This window comes from Mirounga angustirostris, unplaced genomic scaffold (assembly GCF_029215605.1).
Source record: "Mirounga angustirostris isolate CCGP_5_RB_7025 unplaced genomic scaffold, mMirAng1.0.hap1 SCAF_6, whole genome shotgun sequence".
In the NCBI taxonomy this organism is placed as follows: domain Eukaryota; kingdom Metazoa; phylum Chordata; class Mammalia; order Carnivora; family Phocidae; genus Mirounga; species Mirounga angustirostris.
Window position 1 is genome coordinate 68307047 of NW_026991714.1, and position 22199 is coordinate 68329245.

Consider the following 22199-nt stretch of genomic DNA (forward strand, 5'->3'; position numbering starts at 1 on the left):
AAGTGATTGTTTTATTTTACATTTTCATCAGAGTTCCAGGTTTTCCACATCCTTACCAACATTTGGTAGGGTCCTTTCAATTTGGGCGAATAGGCTTCAGTGTGTATTTCTCTAATGCCCGATGATGTTGGTGTGTTTCCATGAGCTTATTTGTGAGTCGTGTTATCTTTTTTGGTGAGGTATTTGTTCAGATCTTTTGTTCATATTTTTCTTTGTTGGTTTGTTTGCTTTCTTAGTACTGGGTTCGAGAATTCTTCCATATTCTGGATCCAGGTCCTTTATTAGGTATATGATTTGCAAATATTTTCCCCAGTCTGTGGCTTGTTCTTAATTTTGGTAAAGTATAATTGCTCAATTTAGAAGTTTGTACTGTTACTTTACATTGCATTTATGATCCGTTTGGATGTGGTGTGAGAGTTCAAGTTTTGTCCATGGATAGATGGGTATCCAGTTGATGGAGCCGTGTGTTGAAAGGACTCTTTGTCACTTCAGTGCCTTTGTACCTCTGTAGGAAGTCGGTTGCCTGGTCTGTCTGTTCTCTCTGCTCTTCTGGCTTGAGATCAGCACTACCTGTGTTGGGCCCCGAGGCAAGCTAAGTCGTGTAGTCAGGTTGCGTGAGGAACATGGTGTGACTGAGCACCACACTTTACCGCTGTTCATTCAGGCCTTCTTTTCTCTCGGGGCTACGGGTTTCCAGGGCGCGGGTCTAGTACATCTTCTGGTAAATTTATTCCTCAGTACTTTGTGGGTTTTATGCTACTGTAAATGGTATTTAAAGTTTTTTTACATTTCTAGTTGTTAACATAAGAGATACAGTGGATTTTTGCATAAGGATCATTTATGCAATGATCCTCTGTGGATTCCACACCATTTTCCTCACGGATGACTGTGTTGTCTGTCCTTTCCAAACTGGATGCAGCTCACGTCTTTTTCTTGCTCTTCTGCACTGGCTAGAACACCATGGGCCATGCTGAACAGAGTAGACGTCTTGTTTGTTCTGATAACTCCATTTGTCTTGAATTTCCTGATGCTAGTGCAGTATTTTTAAAGGTCGTTCCGATGCCTATATTCTGGGTTAGCTGCCAGTGCCTCAATATCATGTTTAGTGTGATCCAACGTTATTTTTCTAATAAAATTCAGTCCAGAACAAGGTAATTCTAAATTGTTCCATTTCAGTCACAGACTATTGAAACTGTTTAATTTTTACATTTATAACTTAAAAGAGTGTTGGTCTGTGTATTAGTATGTCTTCCATCGAAACTTAATAAGTCATTGTGGGGATATTAATATAAAAATTAGTGGTCTCTTTCATGTTATGGAAGAAAACTGGCTGATTGTGTCCCGAGGGGCTCAGGGGAAGCTTCCACACCTCTGAGGGAGGGGTCTCTGTCCATGCTCATCTTGCAGCTGGATTCTTTGTGTTCTCACGCGTAGGTTCACAGCCCCAGGATGGATCTGACTCTTGCCGAGCTTCAGGAAATGGCCTCTCGCCAGCAGCAGCAGATTGAGGCCCAGCAACAAATGCTGGCAACGAAGGTGAGGTCCTGTAAGGACTGGACAGGCCCCTCTGTGGGTGCGTGTGTAGAGCTGTCTCCATGCCACCCCGTTAAGCCGGTGACCTCAAGATACAGGTTGATCCTGTCAACCCACAGGTTACCTGCTTTGTGGCGCTTTCTTCTCTTTACCACAGCATTTTGTAGAAATCCTTACATCATCCCAGTTGCTCAGGATCTCCTGACCCCTGGTTCTGATCACAGTTGACCACGTTATGTCATGTCGTGCTTGGGAAAACAGGAAAGGCCTAAAGAACCCTCCGACTTTGCTAGAGGGAACTGCTCTGGGCTAGCCTCATCCTGAATTCCTACTTGTGACGTCGACCAGTGTTAACACTGTCCCCTTCTGTCGTGTGGCACTGATAACAGGCTGCTTGCCTTTATTTGGGACATCCTGCCCCCACAGACTAATCCTCGTCTCGGCCTCTCCGTTACCGTCCACACCAGTCTCCCTGTTGTTTTTCCCACCAGCCGTAGGCCGTGGTCTGACCCAGATGTCCCCACACTTCCTCCGTAAAGGCTGGTGGTCAGTACTGTGGGCTTTGCAGGCTTCTTAGTGTCGTGGTCGTGGCACAAAAGCCGCCACAGACGTAAGCTCATGGGTGGCTGTGTGATGTATGAACACGGGTGGCGGGCTGGCTTTCACCCGCCACCCTGGGCTGAACACCCGTGTCTGCAGCGGACCATGCCCAGGGTGACTGTAAGTTCACCGGAGCCGGGGTGGACTGTGGTGCAGGGTCCCCGGCAACACGCCCCGTGGCCTCCATGTAACACTCACCGGTTCCCGTGGGTCCGTTTCTGTCTCTGACGCCAGGCACCGGCACTTTCAAAATCAGGTGGAGTAGCACTGCTCCTCAAACTGGAATGTGCATGCGAATGAATCCCCTCGGGGTTGTGTCAAAAATGCATATTCTGGTTCAGTAGGGCTCGGGTCTGAGATTGTGCATTTCTTTTTTTTTTTTTTTTAAGATTTTATTTATTTATTTGACAGAGAGAGACACAGGCGAGAGAGCGAACACAAGCAGGGGGAGTGGGAGAGGGAGAAGAAGGCTTCCCACTGAGCAGGGAGCCCGATGCGGGGCTCGATCCCAGGACCCTGGGATCCTGACCTGAGTCGAAGGCAGACCTTAACGACTGAGCCCCCCAGGCGCCCTGAGATTGTGTGTTTCTGACAAGCTCCCTTGTGATTCTGATGCACTGTTTCTTGAGTATCAGGGACATAAATTGGAAGTAAAAAGGCTGAGTAATAGAATACATTTTTAACCTCAGGGTCTTATTTTGAAACTGTTTTTGTGTTATGTTTCAGGCATATTAATCTGAGAGGTGTACCCTTGATTATAAATTGTGTGGCTCTGGTACTCACTTTTTTTTGAAGTTTTCATTTATTTATTTGAGAGAGAGATCCTGAGAGAGAGCACAAGCAGGGAGGGAGAAGCAGACTCCCCGCCGAGCAGGGAGCCCGACATGGGACTCGATCCCAGGCCCCCGGGATCATGGCCTGAGCCGAAGGCAGACTAGGAACAGAATGTTCCATTGTAGGTTTCTGAGGGCTGAGGGTTCTTCAGCTCTTCGCTAAGTGTGTGTGCGGAGTGTATGCTAGCTGTCTAAGGTTCTGTGCCCTTCCCATCTCATTCACTCCTCACCGTGGCCCTACAAGGCTCTCCATCAGCCTGTTTTTAGCCGAAGAAGGCAACCCGTGTCCTTGGTGAGGGTCTCAGAGCTCGGGTTGTGAGTCCAAATCTGACTGCAAAGCCGCCTTTATAGTGAGTGCCTCCTGTTTCCGCGTGAGCTTGTCCTAACTTTATAGCTGCCCCTCACGAGAACCAGCTGTGGGGTCACTGTTCACCTGCTGCAGAGGAACCACTGGGAATAAAATTGCTCCTTCCTGGTCTTTCCCCCAAGAGAAAGTCAGGTTGGGGCCCGGAGGCTGTGTCTTTCACTCCTGTCCAAGGTGGTTCAGGGGCGGCGTGCAGGATGGCTGGTTGCCCCCCACCTCGGCCTCTCGGCTGTGCTGGGGTTCGTTTGGGGCCGTGATACACCTGTTGAAAAGGGTAGGCCTGATGATGGCTTCCATCTTTAGGAACAGCGCTTAAAGTTTTTGAAACAGCAAGATCAGCGTCAGCAGCAACAAGCTGCTGAGCAGGAGAAGCTCAAGAGGCTGAAGGAGATGGCTGAGAACCAAGAGGCTAAGCTAAAGAAGGTGCGCGCCCTGAAGGGCCACGTGGAGCAGAAGAGGCTGAGCAACGGCCGACTTGGTGAGTCACTCCCGGAGGGCCCTGCCGGAGCTCGAGGCTCCGCGGGGGGACGCGGGTGTGTGTGTGTGGGGGGGCTGGGCAGACGTGGAGACGCGGGTGCTGGGCACTTAGAGCACTGCGTGCTGAGTGACTGTAAGCCGAGGCTGTGCGTGTAGTCAACTTTAGAATCAAGCTTTTTCAAAGCCTGATTCCCTGCAGTTTTGATGCTCTTGATGCCTGTGAATTGGATTTAGCTGCTGAATGTTTCATTATATTTTAATTTAATTTTTATTTTTTTGGTGGGCAGCAAAGCAAAGTTTATTGAGCGATAGTACAAAGCTCCCGAACAGGGAAGGGACCTCAGAGGGTTGCCCTTTGCTGCTGGGTGTTTAAGACAAGGTTTTCACGTTATCTTTGGAAAAATGTACTAGTAGGGTTTTTATTTTTTTCCTCTTTCTAAATACTTTTGACTGAAAATTTGATGAAGGCAAGGATTTTTATTCATATAATAGGTTCCTCTATTATAATGCCATTTTAATTAAATTTTTTGTGATTTAATAGCTGCCTCTACCACTGTAAAACTGAGGATAAAAGTTCTAAGTAAATTTCATTGTTTCTAAAACCTGGAGCTTAATAATATAACACAAATTCTGCTAGAGATTTATTCAGAGGGAGGCACGGACATTTAGAAATGTCTCTGTGGATTTCAATTGCTTGTAAAAGAAATAGGTTGGTTCTAGGACATTTCTGAAAAACGTCTGTACTTTTTGTTAGGAAGTTTGTTGTAAAGTCCGGTTGCCTGGGAGTGCTCCTTTCTCATTTTTCTTTTCAACTCTTGTTGCTTTTCTCGTTCTCATTCTAGTGGAGGAGATTGAGCAAATGAATAGTTTGTTCCAGCAAAAGCAGAGGGAGCTCGTTCTGGCCGTGTCCAAAGTGGAGGGGCTGACCAGACAGCTGGAGATGCTCAAGAACGGCAGGATGGACGGCCGGCACGACAGTCGTTCCGCCGCGGCCGAGCTCGACCGGCTCTACAAGGAGCTGCAGGTGCGGCCCGCTCCAGGGGCACAGTCGCCACGGAAGTGGCTCCCAGGGCAGGATTTCGGTTTCTTTTCCTTAAAGTGGGGGGTGGGGGGGACCTAAACCCCAGAGAGTCCAGAATAAACTTAAGAGCACCTGATACAGGAAAATTGGCGGCATTCCTTATGACCGCAGCTGGTGGGCTGATAGTTTTAAACCATAAGATGGAAGTGTGGACAGGTGGAGGGACCGTACATCTTTAGGAATTATGTAATAGTCAAGCATGTGATCTGAGAAGTTTTACTTCCTGCCCCTCGGCTCCCCCCCATTTTATTCAGTTACGGAACACGTTGAATCAGGAGCAGAATGCCAAGTTGCAGCAGCAGCGCGAGTGTCTGAACCAGCGCAATTCAGAGGTGGCGGCCATGGACAAGCGAGTTAATGAGCTGCGGGACCGGCTGTGGAAGAAGAAGGCGGCGCTGCAGCACAAGGAGAGCCTCCCGGTAGGTGGCCGCCGGCCGCCCCGCGGGTCACGTGCGCCGCGCCCGGGTGGCCTTTGGGCAGAGGGCCTCCTGCTCGGGACAGAGCGAGGGCCACCGCTCTGGCCGGGGGGGATTGGTCTGCGGCGTCTCCTATACGCGGGGGGCGAGACCCTGAAACTAATGAGCAAGTGTCACGGCCTCTTCTGGCTGGGATGCCGTCGGACTCGTCACGCTCCTGTGCCTCTCCCTAAGGTTTCATCTGATGGGAACCTGCCCCCGCAAGGGCTGCCGGCGCCCAGTCGTGTGGCCGCGGTGGGCCCCTACATCCAGTCGTCCACGATGCCCCGCGTCCCTTCGAGGCCCGAACTTGTGGTGAAGCCCGCTCTGCCGGATGGCTCCTTGGCCACGCAGGCTCTGGAAGGGCCGCTCAAAGTACACACACTGCCCAACATGCGATCTGGGGCCACCTCCCAGACTAAAGGTAAAACGGGTCACTTCCAGCCCCTCGCACAGCGTATTCTCCCCGTCCTCACCGTCATTACCCCCAGGTTGGGGTTTTAAAAAAATGTATTTCTCTCCCTTGTTCATGTTTAAATCCTGAGAATCTCCTTGTGGTTTTTGCTAGCGCTGTGATACGTTTCTTAACCCTAAATAATGCAGTTCTGTTTGGGAAATGAGATGAAACATGGTATTTCTGCAAGGAAGGTAGTTTTGAATTCCTTCTTGTTAATGAGGACATTTTTATCTGATGTTAATAACTCGACCCCTTTTCCTTTTGTGTGGAAACACCGCGTACGTGGTAGTGGTGCCATCTTTACAGAAGGCGAGCCGGTGAGTGCATTCTGCTGATGGGTGGTGCTCGCTGTGCGTACGTGCTTACGCAGGAGACTTTGCTTGCTAGCACTTTGTAGAATGAAGGTGAACCTTCTGGAAGCTCACAGTGACCGTAACAGAAGCGCCTTGTGTTAGTAGTGGTCTTGGCACTGTGTAGTCCTCGGTGTGTGGGGAGGTGCGAGCCAGAGTTTCGGGACAGGAGTCGTAGATGAAGGGAGGCTTGTAGGAGAAGCGGGACGAAAACGTCCTCTTTCAGACCCCTGCAAGAAGAAATAGCAGCCAGTCACTGTCACATGCAGAAGATGGCTAGCTTTACAGTTGTGATTATTTTGCCGTAATTACCAGTGTGAAGCGATAGAGCCACCGGGTCTGGATTTCATTGCAGGAAGAACTTCTGTTTTGTTCCTGTTAGGACAGAGCTAGGGCTTTGACGCTTCCCTATCTGTGTAGAGAAAACCTGCGCAGAGCGCGCCCACCTGTGGGACTGGTCGGCGTCCACATTTCTGCCTTTTTGTTGTGTGTGTGTCACTGGGGCGTAAGATACGCCCTGAAGCCCTTGGTCTGCGAAGCTGGAAGTTGTTTTCTGATGATGACGGTGCTGGTTTTGTACCAGTAAGAAGCAGGGTGTCTTCCCTGGTTCGAGCAGATTTTCTGTTTACTACAATTAATCTTAAATTTGTTTCAGTAAGTTTAAATTAGAAATCTAAAGTCTGATATTTTCTAAATAAGTTTAACGGGGGAAAAAAAAATCTCTTTAATGTGCCGGGTTACCGTGTTTGTTTTTCTGCATTCTAGGCTCTAAAATCCATCCACTCGGCCCCGACTGGAGCCCCCCAAGTGCAGACATTTCTGCGAGCCAAGCCTCTGTGCCTGTGAGCTCGGGGGTTGCCCCGGACCAAGGTGGGGTTCTGTTCTGGCATCTGAGAGGCGCCCTGCACTCTTTCTTTTCTTCTTTTTTTTTTTTTTAAGATTTATTTATTAGAGAGAGAGTGTATGAGCGGGAGGGGCAGAGGCAGAGGGAGAGAGAGAATGTCAAGCAGACTCCCTGCTGAGCCCCATGCGGGGCTCGATTGCACAACCATGAGATCATGACCTGAGCCAAAACCAAGGGTCGGATGCTCAACCATCTATGTCACCCAGGTGTCCCCTCAGTCGTCTTTAGTTTGTTTTCTAGTGTGGTAAACCTGGGGAACAGTGTTCATTTCCAGAACACCTTCGTTTAGCTGCGGAGTTAAAGTTCTCGCATTGTAGCATCCGGGCTATTCTCCAGTGAGCTTAATTAAAAATAGGGAAGCATGTCTCGGGTGCAGAGTTTCAAAGCGATTGAGGAGAGAGAACCTTCTATGTGAAAAAAGAAGTCCTACTGTGAATGGCTTGAATGTCCATGTGCTTTTTTTCTGTCTTCAGCTGATGACGGAGAGGTTCCTCTGAGGGAGAAGGAGAAGAAAGTGCGCCCCTTTTCGATGTTTGACACGGTGGACCAGTCTGCCGCCCCGTCCCCCTTTGGGGCTCTGAGGAAAAACCAGAGCAGTGAGGACATCTTGCGGGATGCGCAGGTGTGAAGAATGGCTCAGTTTAACATTCAGTGGTAATTCTGTGTGTCCTCCTTAGAAGAGAGAGGCTGTTGTGTTGAGGGAGAACAGGGAAAACCAAAGTATTTCTGGAAGATTAGAAAACAATTCTGTCATTTTGAATTCTGCAGCTTGAGCGTATTTGTGGTCTCACACCATATGGGAGAAAGGCTGCCATACTTGCTGTTGGCTCCCATTTTGTGTGATTCTCTGGGAACTAGGAGTACGCTGAAGCACGTTGTATTTGTGCTACCCAGCGACCTTGTGTCTTCAGAATCTGGAGCCGAGGTTGTGTCAGTAACAATTTGGTGGTGAATCTTCTGTGACCGTTAGGATCCCAGCCTTTGAGCAGTGGGTGATGGCGGCCTGCTCCCCGTTAGGTGTTTTGACCACAGTGATGTGATGTTCTCATGAGCGAGGACGATTTTGGGTTATTGGGGCCGTCTGTGAATATGTGAAGTGGCAGTTAAAGTCCCCGAGCGGGCACCCCTGGCTCCCGCATGGGAGCTGGCGACAGGGAAGAGGCCTCTGGGGCGGGAATCATAGTGCATTCCTCAGGTTCCTTATCAAATGTAGTTCAGGGCAGAGACCTACACATTTTTTTTTTTTTTTTAATATTTTATTTATTTATTTGAGAGAGACAGCGATAGTGAGAGAGAGCTCGAGCAGGAAGGAGGGAGAGAAGCAGACACCCCGCGGAGCAGGGAGCCTGATGCGGGGCTCGATCCCAGGACCCTGGGATCATGACCTGAGCCGAAGGCAGAGGCTTAACCATCTGAGCCACCCAGGTGCCCCCCTACACATTTTTAATGACCTGAAAATGTAGAGCTGATGTTCTCAGCGTACACTTATGTTTGCAGAATTCGGTTATCTAGAACATGCTGTGTACCCATTTGGACAGTGTTTTAACTGCTTTGTATGTGTGTGTGTTTCAGGCCGCAAATAAAAATGTGGCTAAAGTACCACCTCCTGTTCCATCAAAACCAAAACAGATTAATTTGCCTTATTTTGGGCAAACAAATCAGTCAGCATCAGACCTGAAACTGGATGGAAACCCTCAGCAGTTGTCAGCAGCTCTTGCGTCCGTGGGAAACAAACCGAAAACGGGGCAGCAGCAGAGGGTCGTGGTGGCCCCCGGCGCACCCTCGGCTGGCCAGGGCCAGGCCTTGTCTCCAGCTGGGAAGCAAGAGAGCCCCCCCGCCGCCGCCGTCCGGCCCTTCACTCCTCAGCCTTCCAAAGACACCCCTCTCCCGCCCTTCCGAAAACCCCAGACCGTGGCAGCAAGCTCCATATACTCCATGTACACACAGCATCAGGCTCCCGGAAAAAACTTGCAGCAGGCCGTGCAGAGTGCGCTGACCAAGACACATTCCAGAGGGCCGCACTTCTCAACCGGTGAGCTTCTGGGTCTCGTTTCCACTGGCACTCAAGGCGGCCAAGTCCTGCGCCAGAATGGTCACCTGTCGGCGAACAGCAAAGTTGATGGATGCTTTTGTTCTAAGGCTTCTTCTTACCTGGGGGCTGAAACAGGTTTTTGCTCAATGCCAAGTAGTAGTAAGCGAACGCCCCAGATGGAGAAAACCTGCGGCGCAGACACAGCCTTCTGCACCGTGGCGGCCGTGTGCCTTTGGCCCCCGCTCCCCGGGAGCTCCTCGTGAGTGAGGTGCACACAGTCCTCACCGCAGGGTTCGGTTCACCGGGTGCTCCTGGGGGTGGACGACGGGACAGCTGCCCCGTGTGTCTGTAAAGCTCACGCTCTTGACTGTATTTTAAGGTGTTCTGAGGAGGACACAGCTGCTAGTTAGGTATAAAAACCTAGAAAGACTTACAGTCTGGTAACCTTTTGGGTTCTTTCTAAGAGTCATTCGTTTCTAAAACTAGAATCAAGTTCATCCCGTTTTAATTGAATAAGGTTGCTTTCTGGTCATGAAATCAGCATGTAATTGTGCCCTGAAATGTCCCGCAAGTAACCAGACAACAAAGAATTTACACACGTGCCGCGGCTGAGTGTTGGCTTCAGTGAGGACTGCCTGATGCAGTAATTTGTGAATTGGGTAGTTTTGATAGAATCAGAATGATAAGGGGAATAGTTTTGGTAAATACAAGTGGTTCTTAATAATGTTGTAAGCCAAGTACGATTTCCCCCAGTGATTTAGTTTTGAGACGAGGAAAGAGAGGGCGGTGCATGTTTAATTTTAATCTAGATGCAGGAAAGATTGCCCGTTTCCATTGCTTTTTTACATTTTCGTATTTTGACATTTTAAGTTTGTATGCTACAGCCGGTGATTTCTTATAGTTACAATGGCAGCGTTTTTCTGCACGGTACATAAAATAATGGTGCACGTTCCCATCAGTGAGGGTTTTCATTCTGTGATAAGTTTATTTATTTACTTATCTATAGGATAGGGAGATGGAAGTCTTGCTTTTTGTCCTTTGTTGTTTTTAAAAATCAGTCGTGTTGCAGGGTGCTGTGTAGTAACTGAAGTTAAAGGAGGCTTTAATTACTGTGCCCTGTGTCTATCACTTGCTGGTTTGATTTAATCCTGATCAGGGCTTTGTTTCCGTTTCCAATCAGTATACGGCAAGCCCGTGATTGCGGCCGCCCAGAGCCAGCAGCAGCACCCGGAGAACGTGTATTCCAGCGGCCAGAGCAAGCCCAGCAGTCCCGAGCCCGACGCGGAGCCCGTGTCCTCAGGCCAGGAGAGCCACGAGAACGAACGAATTCCTCGGCCACTCAGCCCGACCAAACTGCTGCCCTTCTTGTCCAACCCCTACCGAAACCAGAGCGACGCTGACCTGGAAGCCTTGCGGAAGAAACTGTCCAACGCGCCACGGCCGCTCAAGAAACGGAGCTCGATCACGGAGCCAGAGGGTCCGAATGGGCCAAATATCCAGAAACTTCTGTACCAGAGGACCACCATCGCTGCCATGGAGACCATCTCCGTCCCTTCGTATCCGTCCAAGCCGACGTCAGTGGCGGCCGACTCCGAAAGCCCCATAGAAATCCAGAATCCATATTTACACGTGGAGCCAGAGAAGGAGGCGGTCTCTCTGGTTCCTGAGCCAGTGTCCCCAGAGGATGTGGGGAGCGCCAGTTCTGAGAGCAGTGACACGCCAGCCCTCTCCCCCGGCCTCGATTATGTGCCCGAAGGAGTCCCAGACAGCAGCCCAGATTTCCAGAACAGTGTGGAAGAACCAAGTGCAGAGGCTCCCCATCTGCTGGAAGTATACCTGGAGGAGTACCCCCCATACCCGCCCCCGCCGTACCCATCTGGGGAGCCAGAAGGGCCGGGAGAAGACTCGGGCAGCATGCGTCCACCCGAAATCACAGGGCAGGTGTCCCTGCCTCCTGTAAGTAACGTGGTGTCTCGTGGTCCTTTCAGGAGCCCCCCTCCCCCCCGAACTTGTCAAAGACTTCCAAGTGGTTGACTCTCAAGACCCAGGGAAATGCGCACATTCTCAGGGCCATTTGCAAAAGATGGTCTGTGTGTGAATTGCCCATGGTCGCCGACATGTCTACAGTTTCCCTTTTATTTTATGGCCCCCTTAGCACTTGGTAGATCTCAGAAGTATTAGAAGAATTTGGTAGATTCGGGATAAAGAACATCTTTCTTATTTAGGAAGAACCCTTCTCTTTGTGAAGAGGCAGAGTTGGGTTCTTACGATACAAAGCACACGCCACTGAGGGCGGTCCTTGCTGGGGAGGCTGGCAAAGCTGGGAAGGGGAAGACCGGCTCGGAAACTCCCTCACTCGACCAGCTCTGTGAAATCAGGCAGACGGTGCCCTTTTCTCTCCGGTGACGTCACTCTTTCACACTCTTCTTCCCCCCACAGTGACGTGTATCTTTAATGAACTGTTTTCAGGGGATCCTCAAACTTCCAACGTTGATAAACTTGGGAGGGTTTGGGACCGATGGGGACAGGACGAGCCTGTTCCTCTCCTCCCATGCAGGGGACCCCTGAGGTGCCCTCGAGCCCCGGTTGCCCTTCCTCCCAGGCTGTGCGTGTGTTGACTTGGGCACACATGCCTTGCGATTGTTATGCCTTTGTTTGCGAGTCTGTCGTGTCCCTTTGAAGTCAGAGAGGATCAAAATCCCAGGGTGTCCTTAAATAAAGTTGACCTTTTCAGGTGTAATTGGCGTCACGGTGTTTCTGTAGGATGCCAAACCATGAATTTTAAAGACCAAAGCAAAACTGCATATTGTAGGGATCTTTTTAAAGTGCTGTATATGTTTGATCCCTTACTGCATCTTTGAGATGTAACAGTGTTCAGAGATAATGATCATCCCGATTTGTTGTGACTGCTGGTTACTGTGGACGTTTGCTTACAAGTTTTATACAGCACGCGCTGGACTCTAGGGGACAAGGTTTAAATGGAGGTTGGCCCTGGAAACGGCGCTGTGTCCTGTCCATCCTGGCTCGGGGCTCTCTGTGGCTGGCGCTGACCTTGCAGGAAGGAGAGACGAATCACACCTGTGTTTGCTGTGTCCCCCCCTTTGGTCGTCAAGTCCAAATGATTCATGCTTCCAGGGACAGGAGACTGCGGGTCCAGTGTCCTGGTCTGGCTTCCAGTGGGACCGAAGCGCGTGTGTTGGGCCTGTTGGCGAACGTGCGCAGGGCCCCTGCCTGTGAATGGCCACATAACGTCTACACTTCTAGTTTCCAAGGAACAACAGCAGTTGAGTTGTTGCACGTTTGTGAAATGGAGCGACGGCCACTTGATGTTTTCTAAACCTCGGTAGTTTTCCGCTTCCGAAATAAAATAAGGACTAGGCTGCGTAGCACAGTGTGCCCCAGGAAACGTTTCCATTTTGTTGGGCACGTGTAGGAAACTTACTCGATGGGTTGTTAGATCAGTTTTAACAGTTTTGCTATAATAGTCGAAGGGCTTGACTAATTTGCTCGTGGATCTTGGAGGATAGTCCAATTCTGACTATAAGATAGGGGTAGCATTTGAAGACTGAAAGGGTTTCTCGTTAGTGTACCTAGACAGGCTGATAATATGTATTGTTCCCGTAACTATGTGCTTTCCCCCGAGGAAGGTGGTTGAAAGGAAGGTATTTGGAGAAGCCAGCTGACTTGGATTTAAATCCCAGCTCTGGTGTTCCTGGCTGGGTGCCTTAACTTCCTTATCTGTAGAATGGGGTCACAGGGTTTCTGTGAGGAGTCCACGAGTGCATTAAACATTAGCCACGATAACTCTGAGTGTGCCTTTGCCTGGATTAATTGTGTGAGGTTTGCCAACCTTGATCAGATAGGGAATTGAAGACCAGTCTCGGCTGATTTTACGCCCCACGGAAGGCCAGCTGTGATGTCACTCCCACGTGACCTCGCGGCGTGTGTATTCAGTAAGCTGCGTATTGTGGTTTAGCTGCATCTCTGGGTAACGTTGCATGTCAATAAAATGTGCTGATAAAAAAAAAATAAAAAATAAAATGTGCTGATAGAGATTTTTAAATGTCCTTTTACTTCCTTAGCTGAGATGCTCCTCCTCCCCTTCCCGAGGTCTACTTGCTGCCATCGGGGTTCTTACATCCTGCCTCTCTTCCGCAGGGCAAAAGGACAAACTTGCGTAAAACTGGTTCGGAAAGGATCGCCCATGGGATGAGGGTGAAGTTCAACCCCCTTGCTTTACTTCTAGATTCGTCTTTGGAGGGAGAATTTGACCTTGTACAGAGAATTATTTATGAGGTATGATTGGATTCGTAGATTCTTGAATACAACATTCCTCTGCTTAGGAAGCTCCTCTAGAGGGGGTGGGGGCGAGGTGTGGAGGGAGAGATGTGGAGGGAGGGAGGGAGGGAAGGGGAGGGAGGCAGGGACGGGGAGCGCGCTCACACAGGCTCACACAGGCTCACACATGGGGGCTGCGCTGAGGTGACTGTGGGGTTTGGGGTGACGTGGAAGTGCGGTTTTCCCCAGGGTTCCTCCCGAGTACTTTTCTGTCCAGGGAGACGGTTCCCCTCTGTTTATAGCTGCTTCTGGGTGGACGCAGACTTGCGGTGTTAGGTTGCACATGTGGTCCCTATTTTCAGAAGCCTGCTATTTAAAATATTCTTAGCTGACCTTTTTTCCTTTCTATGGCAAATACACCTTCTCCTCAGACACTAATTTGTGGTAGGGGCCAGAGGGTAACTAACCAAAAATAGTTCCCAGCACCTCTTCATTTTTAAGACCTTTTTACAGTGAGCGCCTACTTAACATGGCTATTCCGGCGGTTTTACTTTTAGACTTGAGGTTGGTGTAGTCGTCTTGGCTCCTGGAGGTTTTAATTATAACTAAAAAAAAAAAAAAACAAAACAACAACCCACAGGAGCCTGTTTTTGTTCCCTTGATCCTGAAGAGCCAGGTGATAGTGACCTGAGCAGTGACGGTCCCCCTTGGTCTCGATGTCACAGGTTGACGACCCGAGCCTGCCCAATGATGAGGGCATCACGGCTCTGCACAACGCTGTGTGTGCGGGCCACACGGAAATCGTTAAGTTCCTGGTGCAGTTTGGTGTGAACGTCAATGCCGCAGATAGTGACGGATGGTAAGTCCCCGGCGCCCGTGTGTGTCCCCGTGTGACACTCCTCTCGCTCCCATTCTGGAAGCACGCGCAGTTTTATAAAGTATCGTAGTCGAGTGATAAGGAGATGTCACCAGGTGTCACAGACATAGCTGAGTTGGCGAGTTTGAGAGATGCTGGGTCAAGCCTGGTTCTGCGAGCCTGGTGACACCTGTCTTCAGTACACTGATGTCCACAGTGCATCTGCAAGAGGGAAGCAGAGTTTGTAGCCTTTCCCAAGTGTCTTTGACCGTGGAATCCATTTTTCATGGAGAGTTCTGTGGAATGGTTATGTGCATAAGACACAGGACACATTGTTTTAAATGACGAGTAGTCTTCATAGGATAATGGATTATTATTACATACTGAAACAAGGGGTCCTGATAAGGTCACGCCCGATAACTGTAACAGAACAGAGAGTAAATTTTGTAATTTTTTTCTTTTTAAAGAAAGTATAAATTTATAATATGTTTCTTTGGAAGAATACAAAAAAACTTTTTTATATATACAATTTCTTAAAGGTAAACAGCCATTTTTTAATCTAGTCCCTTCAAATTTACATATATGTATATTTTGTAGCCTAATTTTTTGGTTTAACTTTATAATTTAAGGAAAACAAATTCTTTTTTTAAAGTAAGCTCTGTACCCAGCATGGGGCTCGAACTCATGACCCCAAGATCAAGAGTTGCACACTCCCCTGACTGAGGCAGCCGGGTGCCCCCAAAACAAATTCTTTTTTTTTTTTTTTTAAAGATTTTATTTATTTATTTGAGAGAGAGAATGAGATAGAGAGCATGAGAGGGAGGAGGGTCAGAGGGAGAAGCAGGCTCGCTGCCGAGCAGGGAGCCCGATGCGGGACTCGATCCCGGGACTCCAGGATCATGACCTGAGCCGAAGGCAGTCGCTTAACCAACTGAGCCACCCAGGCGCCCCCCAAAACAAATTCTTAATGTGTCATCGTGTCTTTGTTTCTTTATTATTAGCAGTTTAGATTGTATGTAGTTTTTCACTATTAGAAAAGCCGTGCACTTAAAAAATCTGCAGTGATCTTCACCAGTCTTTGGCCGGCAGTGTTCTGGGGTGCAGGATGGGGAATACGTGGTTTTGGAGACTCTACACGTGAGAGGAATGGGTTGATGAGGGGAGGGACGAGAAGGGTGAATACATGCAGTCCGTGTGATCGGGCCTGGGTCTCATGCCGCGGTCCTTCTGTGAGCTGCATGCAGGCGGCTCTTCCTCCTTCGTGAGTCTGGGGTCGCTCAGAGCACGCAGTAAACGTGTGAGCGGCTGGAGGGACTCTCTGTAAGGCCATCAGTAAGTTCCCGCCTGCCGGTGGCCTAACAAACTGAAATGTGCATATTTCGCAGTCTCTTTTCTGGTCTGCATTGAATTGACAAAGCTTTACTCAATCAAAATTCAGTTTGGACCCTACAAACTGTTAGGTTAAGGCAGTTTTCTGTGTGCGACCCAATTCCCTCTTTAGTGGGACCGGGGAGGGAGTGCGGCCGTGCACCTGTTTCGGGTGAGGCCTGTGCCGTCAAGACTGCTGCGCCCTCCACGCTGCCCGGGACACGGGGGCAGGTGCTCCGGAACATCTCGCCCCGTTTAGACCATTGCATGCATCTCACGTCCTTGCACTCAGTCCATGATTCCTCTCGCCCTCCGTGCTGCCCCGTGCAGCGCCCAGGGTGGCCCGTCCTCGACTGGTCCTCCCTGCCCTCCTGCCATGGGCTCAGGGATCCGTGCATTACTGATTGGTTTTCAGCAGAAGGGCCCAGACAGTACACCTTGGAGTGGTTCCCACGGGCGGCCGGGCCACAGGTGTCGCATGCGGGGAGACCTGTAGCCTGCTGTGTGTTGCTCCACAGGACCCCGCTGCACTGTGCGGCCTCTTGCAACAACGTGCAGGTGTGTAAGTTCCTGGTAGAGTCCGGAGCCGCCGTGTTCGCTGCGACCTACAGCGACCTGCAGACCGCCGCAGACAAGTGTGAGGAGATGGAGGAGGGCTACAGCCAGTGCTCACAGTTCCTTTACGGTTTGTAACCGCCACACGCCAGCGCGCTGATGACGGCGCGGGTCTGCCCTCTGTGTCTGGGGTACGATTTGCTCAGTGTTTCAACATCAGGAAATGTTTTTGTGTTGTGCGCAGTCCTGGGCACTGAGAACAGGGCAGCCTCGATGCCCCAGATGAATGCAGCGCTTGCGCGTGGGCCTCCAAGCGGCCCTGCTGGGGACGGCCTGAGCTGGCCACCTGCCCCGCGGCCCCTGTCCCCGTGCGGGCCTGAGACTGGGCCCCCGCAAGTGGAACCCCCTTCCATGGCGGACCCAGGATTTCCCACTGGATCAGACTTGTCATAAAGTAAAGGAAGGGCAGCACCTGTTTCAGAGCTGAGTTTTGGCTCTTTTGTTGTCTTCATTTTGTGTTTATGATTCCGAGGGAGAACATCAGCTCTGATCCTAGAGAACAAGGGACTTGAGGTGTCAGATGGGCGTCTGTCAGGTCGCGTTTCTGGTCACGACCCTTACAAGTTGAGGTTAACTCTTCCTAGCTGGGCTGGAGCGGAATTGAGGAGAGGTGGTGAACAGGTGCCAGGACGCTGTTCCGCTCGTGCTCTGGGAAGCTGCTCTGCCTGGCGGTGGGAGGGCGCAAGGCTGGTGAGCCTGCATCCCCGCGTGGCTGCGTCCCGGCTCTCAGGCTGTTCTCAGGCTCCGGGCCGGGCCGGCGCGGTGACCTTGCAGCTCTTAACGCTCACTGTGGGCACTGAGGGTGACCGCTCATTCCTGTACCAATCTCTGGATCGGGGCTAATTTTGATAGACTGACATTTTACAATTAAGATATTAATATATACTTGGTCATATGAGCTGTATTGGCCATCTTAAGCTTTACTTCATTATGGAACATGATCTTTAAAAACAGTAGGGACATCTGATCGGAGGCTTTACTTTATGGAACGTATCATAGACTCCAAGAAAGCGTGTCTCTGCCGTAGATGTTGAAATGGCAACGGCCTGGCTTCTCCCTGGTCTGGTCTGGGGGCCCCGCCCCGACGTGGGCCCTCACACCTGTGGTAGCTGCGACCTTGACCTTGAATGTTTTCTTCCTCACGTTTATCATTCCTTGCTTTTTAAAAATCCCTCTATCACCTGGGAATGAATCCTGTAACCCCTGGGTTTGCCGTTTCTGGGAAGTAAGTCACGCTGTGATTCTCCGGCTTGCGTTTCCGTTCACGGTAGTTCTGGAGCCTCCTCTGTGTGGTGACGCTGGTTCTTGTTGTCTGCCCCGCTTACGACTGCGTCTGCCGCGTCTGTCCTTCCCGTTCTACCTTGGAGCATTGGGGCACACGTTCACTCGCAGTTAGACTGTCCACCCAGAGGGGCACTTGGTCCCAGGGACACACGCCTAGTTCCTTCCCCGCCATGTCCCTCTCTGGCCCCTGCTGGACGTGGGGTGAGAGCCCGCGGGGCTTCAGGTCGCTTACCCAGTGACCCGTGATACTGAGCATGTGTTCAGACCCCTCAAAAAGAATTTTAAACTCTTAGTTCGGTGAATAGCAGAGTAAGGAGAAATTTTCTTCCATTCCTGATGACTTCTTGGAAATGAGAATGAAGTTGTTTTTTTATTAGAATATGATTTTCTAATTCTGACCAAATATCTTTTAATTAGTATTTTACAGTTATTCAGGTTTGCCCAGAGTAATCTCGCTGACACTTTGGAGAGCTGTTGTTTGAACAAACCACAGTGCCATTTCTCCCCTGCCCCTTCCCTGCTCCCACTCTAGCCTGGTGGAGTCCGAGTTCGCTTAGGGCGTCACCCTTATGGGGCTCACGGTCACAGGGAAGTTGGAAGTGTAAGCATCCCCATTAGTAGAAGCCTGACCCTTAGTCGGCAGAGCCTCTGATGGAAAAGAGCAGCTCTGTGTCTTGTGTCAGTTTTGCCCAGAGCTCCATCGTGGTAACTGATAGACGAATAGTAAGTTCATAATTACGTTCAGTGTCCACAAGAAGTTGAAAAATCTGACTATTTAAGGGCAAGCTGACACTTCCCCTTAAAGGGAACCGGCTCTGGAGTGCTCGGACCTCCTGACCTGCCTAACCCTTCTGGCCCACAGCCCACAGCGCACCCACCCCCTCGCTCGCCCTGTGCCCGCCTGGCCCCGTGCCCGCCCCCTGCCCTCACCCTGTGCCCACCCTGCACCCACCCCTGCACTCGCCCTGTGCCCACCCGGCGCTCGCCCCGTGCCTGCCCTGTGCCCGCCCTGCATCTGCCCCTACACTGTGCTTGCCCCACCCCAACACTCGCCCTGCACTTGCCCCATGCCCGCCCCCGCGCCTGCCCCTGCGCTCGCCGTGCCCGCCCTACCCCCGTGCCCGCCCTGCACCCACCCTGCGCCTGCTCCATGCCTGCCCCACGCCTGTCCTGTGCCGGTGAGGGGAGAGTGGAGGAGTGCAAAGTAGGGCTGAACATGCAAGTCTGTCACTACAGTGAAAGTGGACGTTTGTGGGTTTCTGTATCTTCTAGAATTTGGATCTTCATGACTTTAGACTTGACTCTGTATCATGTCTGAAATATTTCCGCATTCTAACATATCTTACAACTTTCTCCCTCTCCCTTTCCCCACTTGGAAATGGGCAGGGCCTGCTCAGTAGACACTGTTGTCGCGGCTGCTGTAGGTTCCAGGTCAAGAGTCCCCCGGTCCCCACGCTTAATTCGACAGGCAGAGCGCTCACTCTTCTAATAGCCTGGACAGTTCATTTTTATTCCTGGGCTTGCAGGAGTTTCTGTACTAAGACTAGTTTCTGAGCTGCCTTAGGCTCGCCGAGACTAACGTGTTTCGTGGGACATCCCCCCTGGCTTTGTTCATGGGGTGCTTCGTGTGGTATTTTCAGCTTCCTTGCGCCTGCCCGGTTTCCCTCCTTTGGCTCCGTGGAGCCGAGGGTTGGAAGAGTGGACAGTCTGAGTCATGTGTCCTGTGTGGTTTCTTCCTGTCATTTCAGGGGTTCAGGAGAAAATGGGCATCATGAACAAAGGAGTCCTTTATGCGCTCTGGGATTATGAGCCTCAGAATGGTGATGAGCTGCCCATGCGAGAGGGGGACTGCATGACTGTCATCCGCCGGGAGGACGAGGAGGAGACCGAGTGGTGGTGGGCGCGCCTGCATGACCAGGAGGGCTACGTGCCGCGCAACCTGCTGGGGGTAAGTTATGAGGGCCGCCGGCGCTTCTGGGCGAGCCGGGCCGTGCGGGAGCGCGCTGTGTCCGGCCAGGCTCGCTGCCGCCGACCGCCCTTTGCTCGCGCCCGTGGGACATCAGAGTTTGGGCCGTAGGGGAGGGTCCACGTGCACGCCTGCTACCACCCGAGGTCGGGGCCCTGCTGCGTCCAGGCAGCGTCAGGTGTGCGCATACCTTTGGCTACAAATGAGGATCTGCGGAGCCGGCGCGCAGAGCCTTCCTTCCGGCTCGGGAAAGCAGTCCAGGAGTGTGAGCCCATGCAGGCCGATGGCCCTGCTGCGTCCGGTCAGAGGGCCGGCTGTGCTCGGCATGGGGCTCTCGGGAGTGTTTGCAGGGAGGAGGCGAGGAGGGTAGGCCGAGGGCAGAGAGGGGAGTGACATCCTGTGTGCGCAGGGCCTGAGAGGAGAGTCTAAACCAGAAGAGCTGGGGTGGGGGGGGTGGTAGTCAGCACCATGGCTCCCGCCTCCACCCCTGCGCGCTCACCGCTGGGCAACAGGGGCGTGGCTGGCGGGCGCGGGGAACACTGCCTCCCGAGACCGCTGGGGTGTCTGTCTGCTGGTCGGCTCCCGTCGGACCCATGGTCTGTGTGGCTGGAGCTGCTCTGGGGTCGAGGCCGCCAGCCCGGTTCCTTGTGCGAATGCGTGGTGGCGGGGCTGCGGCGCTTTCCATGGCGTGTCGTGGGTGTGGGGACCTGGAGTCTCCTCCTGACCCTCCTTGTCCGTTCTTGTGTCTCGTGCGTCCAGACTGCTGACCCCGGTTGCACGGGTCCTTGTTAGTCAATCTTTGGGGCTTAGTATCCGCTGGTATGGTCTTAATGAAAATTACCAAGAATGGATGAAAGTCAAAGAGCACTGAGCCATGGAGCCCCTGAAGCTTCCCAGCGCCCCAAACACTGACAGCTCACACTCGTTCTAGTTTCTTACCTGGGAAAACCTCTTCCAAGTGCCTGCTGATCAGAGTCTTTAATTTTACTTTTCTAAAAAAGAGGTCCCGTGACTCATGAACCGAGAAGCCTCACTTGCCCTGGTGTGGAGGCACTTGGGCCCTCAGAAGGCTCTGACATCAGCAGACCAGACCCAAGATTTTCATGTTGATCTGGCATTTAAATATTCTTAGCCTTTTGGAAATCTCTTTGGGGTAGAAGTGGCCTCTCAGTAACTTTTTTGGGTTTCCTTGGAGGTTCAAAAAATGGAAATCATATAAATGTTGAGCTTTTAATCAGAGGCTCAGATGGGAGCCTGGAAGATTGTATTGACTACTGATCTTTTCTCAAGAAAACAATCTTTTGTATAATGTTGATCCACCAGTTAGTTTTTCAGTTTTGGCTGGAAGTCTGAGTCTCCCTTCTTATAGTGAACCTTGTTCCTTTTGTCTATGCAGCAGTAGGACGAGGAGGCTTTGTGTAGTTTGCCAGTTGAACTGCTAGTTTGACTCGCTCTTGGCTTCCAGACTGCAGATCTTCTGACCTTCACAGGCTCCTCTCCACCTCTTGTTATGGAAAACACAAAACCACAAAAGTCCACAAACAAAAAACTCCACTTACCCTCCCTTAAATCGGTACCTTTTAGTCTGTGGCATTTCGTGGCTGACAGTCTCAGGTCCCACGAGAGTGGTCGTTGGGCTGTTACAAGTGAAGTTGAAAGACCCCAGAGCACGTGGTGCTGCAGACCACCTCCCACCGTCACAGGCTGAGCCCACGGGCCAGGGCTTAGCACCATCATGCCTTTTCACGTCCGTGCGCCACAGTGTTGTGCCTGGTGGGGAACCCCTGTGACCTTCGCACAGGAGTTGCTGAATGTGAATCTTTGTGCCCTCAGACAGCTCTGGGCACCTCATGTGGGAGAAAGAGTTCTTTCCTTAGTTCCTCTCCTGTGACACCAGCCCCCCGCCCTTTACACTCCTGCATGTCTGTCTCTACAGCATGTAAACCGTTTTTCTGTTCTCTTGCAGCTCTACCCAAGAATTAAACCAAGGCAAAGGAGCTTGGCCTGAAACTTTACAGAATTTTAGTGTCTGAATAATTAATCTTTGTTATCACTAAGAAGAAGTAATGTGATTGTTTTTGGCAAAAATTTCACAAGACTGACTTTAATGACAACGTAACTTGAAAGCAGTACAGAATGTCCTCTGGAAGAAAATGAAGGATTGGGGAATTTGCTATCCGTGGGGGACATTCAGCGTGATGGATTGGAACTTAGAAGTCAGCTGATCACACTGTTGGGGAACAGTGTTTACGGAGCACTTGGGAAGATGAAAAGTGACCGTCCTGGTTTTCTCCAGAAATAGGGCCATTCGTTGGGCTCCTGGGAAGTTGGCTTCATGTCCTGCTTGGTTGGTGTTTGTCCGCACCTCCCCTGCCCCAGCCAGAAAGGCCCAGTGCCACCGAGGCAGCACCTCTGCCTCTCCCCCCCTTAGGTCCCAGGGGACCCAGGGGACTCGGGTGCCCCACGCACGGATGTTGTTGGTGAAGAACTAACTGTTGGTCAGTTGTCGGCAATCCCTTTATGATAGTTCTTCAGAATTACACATACGTTTGAGATATTGGAACCAAGCTGTAGCACAGCTAATTAGATTTAGAACTTTGTTTTTAGGAGGAATTTGAATCTATATTTATTGTCTTTTGTATCTTGGAAATTGGAGACTTGCTATATAGACTTACCCATGATATTTGTCAAGATCATAGCTGACTTTAAAAACAATTGTAATAAAATTAAACTTTTTGACTCCAAA

At 50.9% G+C, this 22199-nt stretch overlaps 1 protein-coding gene across 5 annotated transcripts in view; it reads left to right on the forward strand.

The window, feature by feature from the left end:
* Nucleotides 1–22199, forward strand: part of TP53BP2 (tumor protein p53 binding protein 2) — a 56480-nt gene extending 34281 nt beyond the window's left edge. For 4 of the 5 annotated variants that reach the window (XM_064594516.1, XM_045877675.3, XM_064594518.1 and 1 more), the window contains 14 exons: nucleotides 1435–1536; nucleotides 3634–3808; nucleotides 4650–4831; nucleotides 5143–5307; nucleotides 5539–5767; nucleotides 6916–7020; nucleotides 7528–7676; nucleotides 8627–9086; nucleotides 10267–11042; nucleotides 13245–13382; nucleotides 14090–14223; nucleotides 16107–16273; nucleotides 19236–19435; nucleotides 21420–22199. In XM_064594516.1, the coding sequence (XP_064450586.1) occupies nucleotides 1435–1536; nucleotides 3634–3808; nucleotides 4650–4831; nucleotides 5143–5307; nucleotides 5539–5767; nucleotides 6916–7020; nucleotides 7528–7676; nucleotides 8627–9086; nucleotides 10267–11042; nucleotides 13245–13382; nucleotides 14090–14223; nucleotides 16107–16273; nucleotides 19236–19435; nucleotides 21420–21461 (3024 nt within the window). In that variant the 3' untranslated portion in view covers nucleotides 21462–22199. Of the gene's footprint in view, nucleotides 1–1434; nucleotides 1537–3633; nucleotides 3809–4649; nucleotides 4832–5142; nucleotides 5308–5538; nucleotides 5768–6915; nucleotides 7021–7527; nucleotides 7677–8626; nucleotides 9087–10266; nucleotides 11043–13244; nucleotides 13383–14089; nucleotides 14224–16106; nucleotides 16335–19235; nucleotides 19436–21419 lie in introns of those variants that run through there. The other variant, XR_010412395.1, reaches the window with a different exon arrangement.